Below are 15271 nucleotides of genomic sequence, written 5' to 3' on the forward strand. Positions count from 1 at the left end.
GTTTAGGGATTTAATTAGATGTATATCGATATATGTTGACTAACCGTTGACTAACGGTTGTTTAACGGAAGGACTTGATTAAAAAAATAAAATAGTTTAAGAACTTGATTACAACTTTTTTTAGTTGAGGGATCTATTTAAAAATTCTCAAATAGTTTAGGGACCTACAGATTAATTAAACTAATAATAATAACTAATAATAACTCTTATAATAAAACAATTCAACTAGTTATGACCTCCGGCTGCAGTGAAGATTGTTCTTTTTTCTGTGGTGGCCGGGATTCGAACCCGAGACCTTGCATATATTATGCATTGTCCTTACCAACTGAGCTAAGCTCACGGGGACACAGTGAAGATTATTCTTATCTCACCTAACATCTGCATCTGGTGTTTCCACGAAACATCCATATAGAAGAAAAAGTAGAAACTTCAGCAACTATTAATTCAAAATCAAGACAGCATTATTGACTTGACGCAAAACTTTAAACAAATCATTCTTTCATCTTCTTTTGGTTGTTTCCATGAAAGAAGAACAAGCAAACACTTGAGCAACTTGAAGCAAAACTCCAAAAACAATTCATTATTAGTGGACGCAAAACAATTTTCGACCATATATACCAAATCCTTATTGTTAACGTTGATACTACCACACTTCATTTCTCACTCATATAAACAAAGCAAAACTTGAGCAACTTGAAGCAAAACTCCAAAAATAATTCATTATTAGTGGACGCAAGACAATTTTCGACCATATATACCAAATCCTTATTGTTACGGTTGATACTACCACGCTTCACTTCTCACTCATATAAACAAAGCAAAACTTGAGCAATTTGAAGCAAAACTCCAAAAATAATTCATTATTAGTGGACGCAAGACAATTTTCGACCATATATACCAAATCCTTATTGTTACGGTTGATACTACCACGCTTCACTTCTCACTCATATAAACAAAGCAAAGCTTGAGCAATTTGAAGCAAAACTCCAAAAATAATTCATTATTAGTGGACGCAAGACAATTTTCGACCATATATACCAAATCCTTATTGTTACGGTTGATACTACCACGCTTCACTTCTCACTCATATAAACAAAGCAAAACTTGAGCAACTTGAAGCAAAACTCCAAAAATAATTCATTATTAGTGGACGCAAAACAATTTTCGACCATATATACCAAATCCTTATTGTTAAGGTTGATACTACCACGCTTCACTTCTCACTCATATAAACAAAGCAAAACTTGAGCAACTTGAAGCAAAACTCCAAAAATAATTCATTATTAGTCGACACAAAACATTTTTCTACCATATATACCAATCCTTATTGTTAATCCTTATATATTTTCATTTGGTTGTTTCCACCAAACTTCTATGAAGAAAAAGAAAAAACTTCAGCATTAATAGTGGTGGGACCATTGTTGACTGGATACACTCAGCTGCACTCTGTATCATTATCATTTGGTTATTTCCACGAAAGAAGAATAAGCAAACACTTGAGCAACTTGAAGCAAAACTCCAATCGAGAATAATTCATTATTAGTGGACGTAAAACATTTTACTACCATATATAACAATCCTTATTGTTAATCCTTGATACTATCTATCACACTTTCATTTCTCAGACATACAAACAAACAAACCTATTCCTTCATTTTGAGATCGAGTTACAACTTTGAAGATGGCTGAAGCTGTGCTTGAAATTGTCCTTAACAATTTGAGCTCACTCATTCAGAAGGAGCTTGGCCTATTTCTTGGTTTCAAAAAAGACTTCAAAAGTCTTTCAAGCTTGATCACTACGATCAAGGCTACTCTTCAAGATGCTGAGGAGAAACAATTCACTGACAATGCTATCAAGGATTGGCTGCTTAAGCTTAAAGATGCTGCTTTCGTCCTCGATGATATCTTGGACGACTGTGCCACCAATGCACTGGAGTTGGAGCACAAAGGATCCAAGGGTGGACTAACTGATAAGGTACGAAGCTCTTTCTTATCCTCTCTTAATCCAAAACAAGTTGCTTTCCGTTACAAAATTGCTAAGAAAATGAAGAGCATACGAGAGAGGTTAGATGAAATAGCTGCAGAAAGAACCAAATTTCATTTGACCGAGATAGTCAGAGAGAAGAGAAGCGGAGTCCTTGACTGGCGCCAAACAACCTCAATAAGTTCTCAACCTAAAGTCTATGGAAGAGATGAAGATAGGAATAAAATTGTAGATTTTTTGGTTGAGGAAGCTGTTGGTTTTGAAGATTTGTCCGTCTATCCAATTGTGGGTCTAGGCGGACTTGGAAAGACAACACTTGCCCAACTTATCTTCAATCATGAAAGGGTGGTCAACCATTTTAAGTCGAGAATGTGGGTGTGTGTTTCAGAAGATTTTAGTTTGAAGAGAATGACTAAAGCGATTATTGAAGCAGCAACTAAGAAGTCATGTGATGATTTGGATCTAGAGCCATTACAAAGAATACTTCAAGATCTCCTGCAAGGAGAGAGATTTTTGCTTGTATTGGATGATGTTTGGGATGATAAACAAGAGAATTGGAAGAAGTTGAGATCTGTATTGGCTTGTGGAGGGAAGGGCTCTTCGATTTTGGTCACCACTCGTCTTGCGATGGTAGCAGAAATCATGCGAACAATACCTCCGCATGATATATCGAAGTTGTCCGACAAAGATTGTTGGGAGTTGTTTAAAGAAAGAGCTTTTGGACCAAATGAGGTAGAACAGGAAGAGCTTGTGGTCATAGGAAAGAAGATACTAAAGAAGTGTGGGGGGGTGCCTCTTGCTGCAATAGCACTAGGAAGTCTCTTGCGCTTTAAAAGAGAGGAAAAAGAGTGGCACTATGTGAAGGAAAGCAAACTATGGAGTTCACAAGACGAAGATAATGTCATGCCTGCGTTGAGATTAAGTTACTTGAATTTGCCGGTTAAACTGAGACAATGTTTTGCCTTCTGTGCGATATTTCCCAAAGATGAAATAATAAATAAGCAGTTCTTAATTGAGCTTTGGATGGCTAATGGCTTTATTTCGTCCAATAAAATGTTGGACTGGGAAGATATCGGTACTGAGGTGTGGAATGAACTATATTGGAGATCATTTTTTCAAGATTTTGAGAGAGATGTATTTGGAAAAATTATAAGTTTCAAGATGCACGATCTTGTTCATGATCTCGCTCAATCAATTTCAGAAGAGGTGTGTTGCATTACAGAAAATGATGACATGCCTGACACATTAGAAAGAATCCGTCATCTCTCAGTTAACAAGAACATTTCAGCTAGTGTAGATTCAATTTGGATGCGTAACGTCAAATCACTGAGGACCTACGCAAGATCATATCATTATGATGTGTATTATTCTCCATTCAAGGTATTCAAATTTCGTTCTTTACATGTGCTTACGGTGACTTTATCTGATGTGCCATCTTCAATCGGTCATCTGAAGTGTTTAAGTTACTTGGATCTTTCTGGCGGTTCATTTGAAACACTTCCCGAATCCATATGTGAGTTGTGGAATTTACAAATTTTAAAATTAGATACGTGTTTGATGCTCATAAAATTGCCTACAAATTTGATACGCTTGGGTGCTCTACAACATCTATCCTTATATAACTGCTTGAACCTATCAAGTTTACCTCCCAATATAGGGAAGATGACTTCACTGAAGACTTTGAGCATGTATGTAGTTGGATGGGGAAGTGGGTACCTTTTGTCAGAATTAGGACAATTAAATTTTAAAGTAGATAAGCTTGACATCACGAACCTTGAGAGAGTGCAAAGTGTAAACGATGCTAAAGAAGCCAACATGTTGAGTAAGCATGTGAACTGTTTGCGGTTGAGGTGGGAGAGAAATATAGTCTCCCTATTGCAAGAAAATGTGGAGCAGATTCTTGAAGTGCTCCAACCTTATCCCCAACAGCTTCAAGAATTGTGGGTGGAAGGATATACAGGTTCTCATTTCCCAGAATGGATGTCTAGTCCTTCTTTAATACATTTACGGGAGTTAAATCTTGAACGTTGCAAAAGCTGTTTACACCTCCCACAATTGGGAAACCTACCTTCTCTTAAGGAATTGACGATTCGGGGATGCACACAAATAGAAGGTTTGGATGAGGCTTTACAACATGTGACTTCCCTTCAATGGTTAATGTTAGAGGATTTTCCAAACCTGACATCCTTTCCAGACTCTATAGGAAACCTTAGTTCGCTTCAAGAACTAAGAATTCGGGTATGTCCGAAGTTGATTTGTCTTCCGGCTAGCATTCAAAGCCTTACTTCTCTGAAAAGTTTGAAGATTTTTAATTGTCCTGGGTTGGAGAAACGGTGTGAAAGGGAAACAGGTGAGGATTGGCCAAAAATATCTCACATTCAAGATGTTTCAGGTATGTTTTGGATCTCTCGCCCTTTCTTAATACATTTTGACACTTCGATTTATTATATTGTACATCTTTCATTTTAGATTTTTTCTACCAACACCCAAAAATATCTAGTTACACTCGAATGTCTTTAAAATTTAATCATAATACCAAAATTATCCTTATTTAAAATTCTACGTTATTGCCTAAGGCCTACCAATCTCAGTTAGAACTTAGTTCACGTGTTAATCTCTGAAATCTGCAATTCATTAATCCTTGTGTGCTCTCTTGGCTGAAATTGAAATATTCTTTGTGGTAATTAAACTTGTTTTGTTAATTATTTCAGTTTGGAACAATTTGGGTACGTGACCTGATACCAAGAAAAATTCATAGAGGCCCTTTGTAGGCTTGATCTTGTTGCTGAGAAAATCATCGCCATCACCGAGCACATTGATGATGAACAATACATTGAGAATCATATGGGTGAGAGGCAATGTTCCTTTCAAATTAATATTTCCAAGATAACTGTTGTTGCTTCCTTAATGGCTTTTCCATGATATCCTTGTATTCAATTCCCTAATACAAATATTGTAATATGCAGAGGAAAGTTTTCATGAGTTCAACCATTTTGGAGATAGAATTCTTTTCATCTGTGTGTTTATGCTTAATGAATAACTAGCCATTCTCCTGCGCACATGTTTTGGCATAAGAAACTAAATGTTATTATTTGAAAGTGCACAGTTGATGTACTAATTGACTGAAACTCTTGCGATCTGAATCCTCGTCGATTACTGATAATTTTTTCATAACAATAATTACAGATTTTAGCATTTAGGTGGCCGAATGTTTAATCTCTGCTTTGCTAGTTTAGATTTTATTGTATGATATTTGATTTAGAGTGCTAACTGATATCTATTTTCTGTTTGTTGTTAAGAAAGGAGAAGGTACACCTCTGCAAGCACTTCTACTGGTCATCATTCCTTCAACCACCTCTTGATTTGCAAGTGAAACCGCAAATTCAATCTACGGGAGGGAAAAATCATGAGACATATTGGAATACTGTGATAAATAAACCAAGGAAGAATGAGTCACATGTTAAGGGTTCATTGAGATCCTGTTGCATCAATTAATTCTGCCTGATAGATAAAAGACTGTTGGTAAGGAAGAGCAGCGAAGGTTGTTGGATGCAGGAAAGTGAACATTTAATTTGCAGCAGGGAAAGACTATTTCTCTTCAAGCTTCTGTAGCTGACACAACGCAAATTGTTAAATCTGTGACCAGCAAGAATTCTACCAAATTTCAGCACCAAAATCCTTCAAGTGATCAAGTATAGAAACCGATTGATAGTGAATTGAAGTTTGCTTTATGTATAATTTTTGTTTTCCGTTTGTGGATATATATGGACACATAAGCAGTAGACATGAATCAAAAATTAAAATAATGTGTTATTTTAAGTTCAAAACAAGCAATAGCTACTTTTGTTTTCTTTTGTTTCCTTTCCAATTTTCTGATAAAGCTGTGTTGTTTTTCCTCTTCACTGGCTATTTAGCAGAAAATACTTAAATGTACACTTACGAAGATCCTATACAGAAAGATCAGTGTCATATTGGAGGTTGTCAAAAAGATCACTGAGGGCTAGTAAAATCCATGTGCAAGAACTTCTGTTTCAGTAGTCTCACTGTCACAATTTAATTTCAATTTTTCATTAACTACAGAATAACTTTTATCAAAATTTGCAAAATCCCTAGGATTCAATAAGAAGAAGAAGCAATAATATCACAAACATCCATTTTACGGTGTACCCTTCATCCAGCACGGTTAATCACGTCCGAACATTCTGCATATTTTTCCAGTTCTTTATATCACTTAGTTTAAATCTGTGGCTTAACATTGAACATAATAAATTGTAAGCAAATCCGAATAGAAAAAAGAAACAACATTCATATCATTGAGCTATTTTTATGTACACAATCTTTTGATGATGACACGAGAATTGTAAACATGTATCCTTCCTACATATATATTTACAAAGCAGCGCCCAATGAAAAATACATATTGGACCCAGATGAAAGCCTTTTGGCTCGACATACCAGAGCCTACAGTGCGGGGGTAACAGACCGCACTAAAATCTTGCAAGAGACCCCTTTCCGACATCACGAGAGGGTATTGTACCTCGAAATTAGAGATTTCTTTCACGTGGTTCACATGGGCTGCTTATAGAATAGGATGATGGTTTATGTCAGATTCTCAATGTGTGAAGTACAAAATAACAGATAATAACATGCTCCTTAATTTAAGATTATCAATTTTCAATATGTAAGACATTCATGTAAGTTCTATGTAAGTTCTAAATGCAAGGACACACTTATTTTAGTTGGCCAAATAAAAAATATCATTTGTAGACAAAGACAATTAGAAGTCAACATTACCTCCCTCAGGAAATTCATATCCTTTAAATGCTTTGTGACTGCAAAACATTAACAAATCTACTGAGCCTCTGAAAAAGAAGTGCAGAATGATAGTCGACGATCACATTTCCTAACATCATGAGTAAAGGGATAGTCATTGCATGGTTTATATATTTTTCCAATAATGTAGAGATGAAAAGGAACAAACTAAAGAAAGGAAACTTCAAAATTACAAGTTAACTAACCTATTTAACATTCCACAACACTGACAACCATTCAATCGAAATTGGACTGCATCTGTGGATGGTAGCTTGACCAATAAGTTATCTTATGACTTTCTGGTTGGTCATGGACAACAGGTTCCCTGGTACAAACTTCTTTGGAACAAATATACTCCCCCTACTTGTAGGGCCTTCATCACTTGTTATATAGTTTCCATTTGTTGTTTTTGCTGAAAACAACATGAAACCTTTCAACATATATTTCTTGGATGCACTGTTACTTATCAGCTTTGGGACTGGCTTATGAAGGGGACTGATCAAATGCTTGATCTTTCTTCTATTCTCACTCTGATTATGGGAAGCAATGCTATAGGTAGTAAGCTTGTGCAACAAGTAATGAATTCTGCTATAATTCATACCATTTGAAGTATATGGACTGAGAGGAACAACGGATACTTCACAAGCAAGCAATGTTATATGAGCTCTTTGTTCAATAATATTCTTGCTGAATTTCATCTCAGTTTTGTTCTGGCTATTGTCAAAAGCTCTTCTCCTATGCAAAACTTCAAAATCTCTAGACATTTTGGCATTCCTTTAAAGACTAAGAGTTTTCCTGTTTAGGAAGTTGTCTGGACTCCTCCCCCTACTGGCTGTGTTAAGATCAACTGTGAGGGTTCTTCTATTGGGAGCCCTCCCTGTGGTGCTATTGGGATAGTGTTCAGAGCATCCCAATCTACTTTCATAGGAGCCTTTGCTCAAAATATTGGTCATGCTACTTCTTTGGAGGCTGAATTCAGTGTTTGTATGTTTGCATTGGAAAAGGCTATTGACATGTACCTTGAGGATATTTGTATTGAGACTGATTTTCTTGGTGTGGTGAAAGCTTTCCAGAAGAATGAGGGGGTGCAATGGATCATGCAAGCCAGATGGCGCAATTTCATTCAGCTTTATAGTCAGATCAGATGCACTTGCACTCATGTGCTTAGAGAGCGAAACATGGTTGCTGATGCTTTGGCCAAAAACCTTGCATTGTATTTTTCTCAATGGTGGGAGGATCCAAGACTATTATTGAACATTATTGAACAACAGATACTTCACAGGCAACATAATGTAAATTGCTAAAATTGTGAAGTATGATTTCAAAACAAGACAAATGGAAGAAATTTGAGATTGGAGATTTCTTAATAAAGCTTAAATCATTTCATTCATCATCATTTCTATATTATTGTGTCCTATATAATGTTGACATATTTCATATAACAGATTCTTAACAAACTTTCATTGCAAGATAGAAAACTCATATCAAAACTCAGTTTTGCCAAAATCTAGTAGTGCTCACCCCACGCAAAACATCCTCCCCAACATTCTGCAAAATCTGTTTCATCTTTTGAACCTATCAAATCAAAAATAGCATCCTCTATTTTGGGTAAAATAAAACGAGTACGTTTTTTGGGAAATAATAGTGCATAAAAGGTACCCCCAGACAGACCTCATGGCGTGGAATCCGATGCCTGATATCACCAAAGTATTTCAACCCTAACTTCTGTGCATTTGTAAGTTAATCATCATTCCGAAGATCATCTAATGTACGATGTCCTTTCTCATACAATTTCCGTGCTGTGGCTGGACATATACCCCATACTTCTCCAAATAAGGATATTGTTTGAACCTATAGTTGAATCAGATGATAAAAGAACATAAGGCAGCAAAATAACAATTAAAATAGCCGGAATAAAAAAAGACAGCAAACTGTAGGAGTTATATGAGCCTTATATATGTGCACAAATTTTCCGAATATCTCTGTAATGTTCTTGTTTAGGTCAGGTGGGCAGTACGGCAAGGATGACTGCAGTGTGCTCATCATGATAGATGAGTTTCAGCAAGGCAAACAAATTAGAGTATAGGCTTTAAAATAAACAACGTTTCATTAATGCGTTATGGATGTGCTTCGATGTCATTGACATTAATTTCTCTCAAATCTATAATCTATTATAACTAAACACAATTAGATGACAATAGATATTCAGAAAACTGTGGTTTTTTTGTCAAAAGTTTATTCATTCTATTCAGAGAAGCTAGAAGAAAGTTTTGGAAGACAATTAGCTTAACTGAGCTAAGCTCACGAGGACATATATTATTAGATAGTAATTAAACATGAAGAAAATTTCACATAGATGATAGAATAAATAAAAGGTGTTTCCTCCGTTCAAAAATGAGCGACCCACTTATTAAAAGAAATGTCGTAAAATGAAAGTATATTTTAAATTTTCAATGCAACATTAGTTATTGTTTCGTTAATAAAATTACTTTTCTTTAAGGATTAATAAAACTATTATTAAGTCTCTTTGTTTTTATACACTCATTTTGGAACGGTACGAATAATACATTAAAATTGATTTATATACACCGTTGAGAATAATAATACTTCGTTCATCTGATATTAAGCGTCACTTTGCAAAAAATAAAAAATAAAAAAATTTATCACAAATTATCAGTCGTTTTACAATATTAATGAAACATTATAATTCTTCTTTCTATATCATACCATTTATCATTAGTAACCAAAAAAAATACCACTTATCATTTATTACTATTTAAAAAAACTCATTTCTCTTTGTCCTATAATTATCGTATTCATGAATAATTTTGTAAAGTTATTTATCGTACAAATTACTAAATTACTTATATTTTCTAACTTCTGTGAAATTGTTAATGTAATTTATAATTTCAATTGGATGTAGTAGTTTGTTTGTTATTTTTTAATAAGCCATAAATATTAGTTTTTTTATAAATTAAAAGTATTATTCACACGCAACTGCAGAGACTAATCAATAACCAGTTATTCGTTTGCACAACCATCACCATCAGGACAATCCAAGACGTATTATAAATTTGTTGATTTGGCTGTCTCTCCGACACTCTATTTTTATATTTTTTTTGACAAAGACACTCTATTTTTTTATTTGGCTAACAATTTAATGATATTATTGAATAATTACTTAATCATATATAAGGATATTCAATTGTAAGGTGTGGATTCAAACCCGCAACTATCATTTATTTCCACTTAAGTTGTGGAATTTAAGTCACTAGGTTGTTTGAGAAAATAATTATATAAACAACTTTTAGAGGTTTTTCTAGATTATCCTCTCTTGTTTAGGGAGTATTTATCCCCTAGATGATATCAACCAATCAAAATGTAATATACATTGGCAACATTAGATGTCAAATAAATGAGTAAATTTTTTCTATAAAAAAAATCAATTTTAATCATAAGGTAACTTTTAATACTTTAAATTTTTATTTAATTATAGACAAGATTACATTAAAGGTCATCTATGAAGCCACGATACTTCAAAATGGATGACGTATCGTATCCCCTGCGTATCCTGCACCGATACCTGCCTGATACTTCCCGATACGTATCAGGAGAGTATCCGAAGATGAAATTTTATTTTTTCTAAAAATAATTATCCGATACTTCCTGATACGTATCAAGAAAGTATCTGACTATTATCCAGCACTGATACATGCCCTGATATTTCCCAATTATTGTTAACTAAAATAACTTAACTCTTGAGTACTGATGTGTTCTTTTTTGGATATAATGATTCTTTTTTTTGATCGATATAGTATAGCACTAACAATGTTCCTTTTGGATATAGTATAACACTTATGGTGCTCTTTTTGGGATATATGGTGTATGTAATTGACTAATCATCACTCTCTTAATCATCAATATTATTTATATTTATGTTGATGTGCTACGAGCCTATGACTGATTTCTTTTGTTTGTTAATATATTTGCATATTAAAAAATGGTTATAATTATATTGTATATTTAATTATATAATTTTTTTTATTAACGTATCTCAGCCGTATCGTATCTTGATTTTTGAAATTTTTCCGTATCGGCGTATCGGTGCAGTATCGTATCCGTATCGTATCTCGTATCCGGGCTTCACAGGAGGTCATTTATCTTATTTATTTGTAACACTTTGGTCCTTTATCTTTATTTTTTTCCGTTTAGGTCTTTTATCTCTCACAAACGCACATATACATACTTTTTCTCATTTTTTTATTAAAAAATACGTAATTTTATTTTTTAAAATATATTTTTATTAAAAATGAAAAACAATCCAGAAATATGATGAAGATGTTCATCATCTTCATCTTCTTCCTTTGAATCTTCATCATCTTCATTGAATAAAAAAAATTTATACACAAATATATCTCCAAATATCATGAATTAATGTTATGTTCACCTTAAATCTTCTTTTAAACACAAGTCACGATACCTGAGGCAGGTCTATGCGTGTTGTTAGCAGATTTTATTAGGTTGGTTGCTTAAATAAAAAAAATCAAGTCACGATACCTGACGCGGTTCTAAAAACAACGACAATTCTCACTATGATTGGAAACTGCTGCAGTTTAGAACGATAAAATTGAACAATCAAATTGGGAAGAAGAATGAAAAAGAAACAAGAATTGATCAATAGGGATGAATAAAGAAGAAGAAATTTGAATGAAGGGGATGTTTTTGTTCTCACGTTCGGGGTGTTCTGGGTTCTGGAATGGAAGAAATTTTATGAATGTAAGTGATGAATTTAAGGACATCCAGATGAAAGAAATTTGATATAAAATTTTATTTGTTACAAGTCTTGTAGTGTAAATTAATTAAGATTGAACACCTTAATATAATTACCCTATCCCTTACTCTAAATGCTTATTAGGTGATGCTACAACTAAACCTAATTTTTCCCTCTCATAATCCTGCATTAATTGTTTTTAGTCACTTAGCCCTCCAATTTTTCCCTCCACTATTATGCCTTATTTAAAATTCAACTGTGAATTGTTGTGGTCCCTCATTTTCTTGCTTGAAAATAGAAAACGTGAACATCATGTGGTCATTTGTGTGCTATTCAATAAGACCTTTCCCATATCCCATGCAAAATAAATCAGCTACCCAATTCTCCATGTTGTTTCTGTTTCCAACACATCCCTTATACATTCAGTATACAGAACTATATACTGCTCAAGTATTCCACCACCCAATTAGCCAATCAGTTTTGCCTCTTTCTCTTTCTCTCTCTATTTTCTCGGCAACCTTCTTCTTTTCTTTCTTTCTCTCTATACAGAAACCAAAGAGTGTACAAGTTTCAACACCAAAATCAAAACCCAAATATTATCTTGGATGGCATCAAACCATAATCAGAAGCAAGAAGCAAGGTAAAAAGAAGATCTATTTCATCTCTCTCTATCTCTCTCTCGCCCTCTCTCTTTGACCCAAAACTCGAGAATGAGTGTCGCTTTAAAATGTGTGTGTTCCATCCGATGGTAATTTTTGAATTTACCTCTTCAATTTGAAATCTGAACGTTATTTTTTCTTTTTTGTGTTGTTTAGGTATTGTAGCCGTCAATGAAGGTTGGGGCAGTACGTATTGTAGCCGTCAATGAAGGTTCGAGCCGGACAGGAACATGACGTTGGAGATATCATATTTCGTTACAGAACTACGGCGACAGAGGTGGTGCCAGTGACGGCAGTGGAAAGAAAAGGTAGGGTTTTAAGCCACAGAAAAAATCGAAGGTTCGAGAAGACAATTTGTTATGCTTCGAGAAAAGCTTTTGCAGAAACTAGGAAGGTTTGCGAATTGTTCCGTTCTATATTTTATTTTTTCGGTTGGTGAATAATCCCGAGTTTGCAGAAACTAGGAAGCTTTCACTCTCTGTTTTGCGGTGTTACGACTTTGCCATCTATATCGAGTTTTTTCGTTTCTAATACTGCTTTGCTGTCTTCATAACGCAGGTCATTTGGTTAATATTCCTGTTTCTGATCTGGACAAAGTTGTCAACAAGTTGCGGGTGAAAATGATGTTGGGTTCAGACTGTGCAAGTTTTTTGGTTTGATGTTAGGTTCAGAGATTGCAAGTTTTTTCACTTTTATTTTTAAGTATTTTTTCAGTCCTTTATGTATCGAAATTTTAACTCTCTGTTGAAACAATGTTTATGCCTTTAAACAAATTGCCCTCTATTTTTATGCATATATAATCAGCCATGTCTGTGATGAGTTGTTATTATTTCTGTCACAAATGATGCAATTAACGAAGTGTTTGCATAACAAGATCTTAATGTCGCATCTACGGTAAAAATTCACATTTCAAATTAAGGCATTTTTGCATATACCGGTTAGATGTAAACTCTGCGCCACACATCTTCGTGAACTTAAGAAAATAATTGCTATTAAGAAAGGTAATAGAGGTTCTAAAAATCTACCATAATCAATCAAATTAGTCTATTTTATTGGTTTAGTAAAAGATCAGTGCAACCCGAATTCCAGCTAAAATAATAGGCAAATTCTACCGCAGGAGAGCCAGTAAACTGTTTTTTGAGCGAAGGGAATATGGAGATGGTCTGCTAAGATGGCTTGGCTTTAATTTTCTGCCTCAACCGAACCTGTTCAGACACTGTGTCTGTTGGAGTGTTGCCGCGAGTAATAATAAGATGCGTAAAGGTTACAGGATGATTTGGCATGCTGCTGTCTGGAGTATTTGGCACGCGAGAAATGATCGCATTTTCAATAATACAATCGCTGAGACGAAGAGATTGTGGAGGCCATAAAGGTGCTGTCATGGAGATGGACTTTGTCTCGGCTTAAGGTGTCGGTGTTGCCTTTTTTTAAGAATGGTGTTTGGAACCCAAAAAAATGTCTTTTGCGGTAACGGTGTTTGGAGTGTTTTGTGGTAACCCAAAAAAAATACATGTTTTTCATTGTCTATACAAATTCTAGCCCCTAATTAAATTGGATATGACCCACAGTTAAATAAAATCAGCTAAATATACCCAAATATACATCCGTGTTTTTACCACTGCCTTCATTTTGCATTGTAAACATAAGCATTTTAAATTAGCTACCAACGCCTGTATTTTTGCATGGCTAATTGTACAAATGATACATTACTTCAAATCACTATACATTGATGTTAAATTTCTTTTGTATTTTGCTTCGAGTATTCATTTGATTTTTACTATTACCAAATATATTTCAGCTAAAAAAACCCGTGCAACGCACGGGTCACCAATCTAGTAATTAAATAAGAATTAAAAGTATTAAAAGTTACCTTATGATTAAGATTAACTCTTTTATTTTTAGAAAAAATTGACTCATTTATTTGACATTTAATGTTGCCTATGTATATATTACATTTTGATTGGTTGATATCATGAGAGAGTAATTATCCCCTAAACAAGAGAGGGTAACGTAGGCCTCACCACTTTTAGAGCATTGAAAATAAAAAATAAATAATCATAAACAATTTCTTTGATAACCACAAAAAGGAAGGTGTTGAAGTGGAAATAATAGTCACAAAAAATAGAAGTTTGAATTATGATCAATTTTAAAATTAACATACACTTGTGATAAATAATTTTCAAGTTGATACTTGGAAAAGAAATAAAATTTGGTTAACTTTTAAACGTTATAAAGTGTTAGTGTGAAAAAATATTAAACCAAGTGATAATAGTGGTTAAAATGAGTATTATGTTTTTTGAGGGAAAATGAGTATTATGCTGTTTTGTTGTTTGTGATACCACTTTATTATTTTATAGCTGTGAAAACGAGAACTAACTTGGAAATAGATCAATTTAACAAGGGTATTGTTCTTTTTATTTTTCCGAAAATTATGATTAAAGTATGAAGGATAAGCTAAAAAAAATAAAGAGAGTAGGGAAGAGAAAAGGAAACAATAATGTATATTGGTTTTCCTTCTAACCTAAAGGTAGTCCAGTCCCCTCACACTCTGTGAAGGATTTCACTATGTTTAGAAATTTTGTTATAAAGTAAGTCTCATCCCAAATCCTCTCTAACAATTTTCCTACACAATTACAAGATAGCACCTCCACTATCTTTACCAAGAATTTCCACCAAACGCTGATGAAATTTTTACAATCAAACAAGATAACAGTCCACTATCTTTAAAAAGAATTTTCATCAAACACTAATGAAAATCTTACAAGCAATGGTTGAAGAAAATATTGTACGGTTGTATTATATCAATAACACTTTTCAAATGAATATAACTTAATGCTCAGAAACTTTTTTGGATATAAAAATATAATCATGGTTTCACAAAAATGGAAGTTTAAAAGTTCAAGTGAGAAAGTGATATTTGATCTTAGAATATTTGAATATGAAAGTTGGTTGATGTTTTATTGATATGAAATATATTTATAGAGGCTTTAGAAAACGTCCATGAAGCAAGGAATTAGTTTCAAGTGGTTTCATGAACAATTACTA

The 15271-nt window shown here is 33.9% G+C and overlaps 1 protein-coding gene and 1 long non-coding RNA gene across 2 annotated transcripts; one reads left to right on the forward strand and one right to left on the reverse strand.

Annotated features, from left to right (window-relative positions):
* Window positions 1–1601: 1601 nt before the first annotated feature.
* LOC146921170 (disease resistance protein RGA2-like) lies at window positions 1602–5811 on the forward strand. Its single transcript, XM_085714581.1, has 3 exons — window positions 1602–4376; window positions 4696–4832; window positions 5284–5811. Exons 1-2 carry the CDS (start codon window positions 1682–1684, stop codon window positions 4716–4718), a joined length of 2718 nt encoding a protein of 905 aa, XP_085570707.1. The 5' UTR covers window positions 1602–1681; the 3' UTR covers window positions 4719–4832; window positions 5284–5811.
* Window positions 5812–6334: 523 nt separating this feature from the next.
* Window positions 6335–8654, reverse strand: LOC146921171 (uncharacterized). Its single transcript, XR_015012033.1, has 3 exons — window positions 7003–8654; window positions 6779–6887; window positions 6335–6559 (listed from the first exon to the last, which is right to left on the reverse strand). It is a non-coding gene; the product is annotated as an uncharacterized LOC146921171 (long non-coding RNA).
* Between the last annotated feature and the right edge of the window lie 6617 nt (window positions 8655–15271).

The sequence above is a fragment of the Medicago sativa genome, chromosome 5 (assembly GCF_051527215.1).
Source record: "Medicago sativa cultivar Bolivia chromosome 5, Bolivia_mono, whole genome shotgun sequence".
NCBI lineage: Eukaryota > Viridiplantae > Streptophyta > Magnoliopsida > Fabales > Fabaceae > Medicago > Medicago sativa.

Coding starts and splice junctions, on each gene's coding strand:
- LOC146921170 (XM_085714581.1), top strand. CDS start 1,682: ATGGCTGAAGCTGTGCTTGAAATTGTCCTTAACAATTTGAGCTCACTC. Junction 4,377..4,695: donor TCACATTCAAGATGTTTCAG/GTATGTTTTGGA, acceptor TAATTATTTCAG/TTTGGAACAATTTGGGTACG.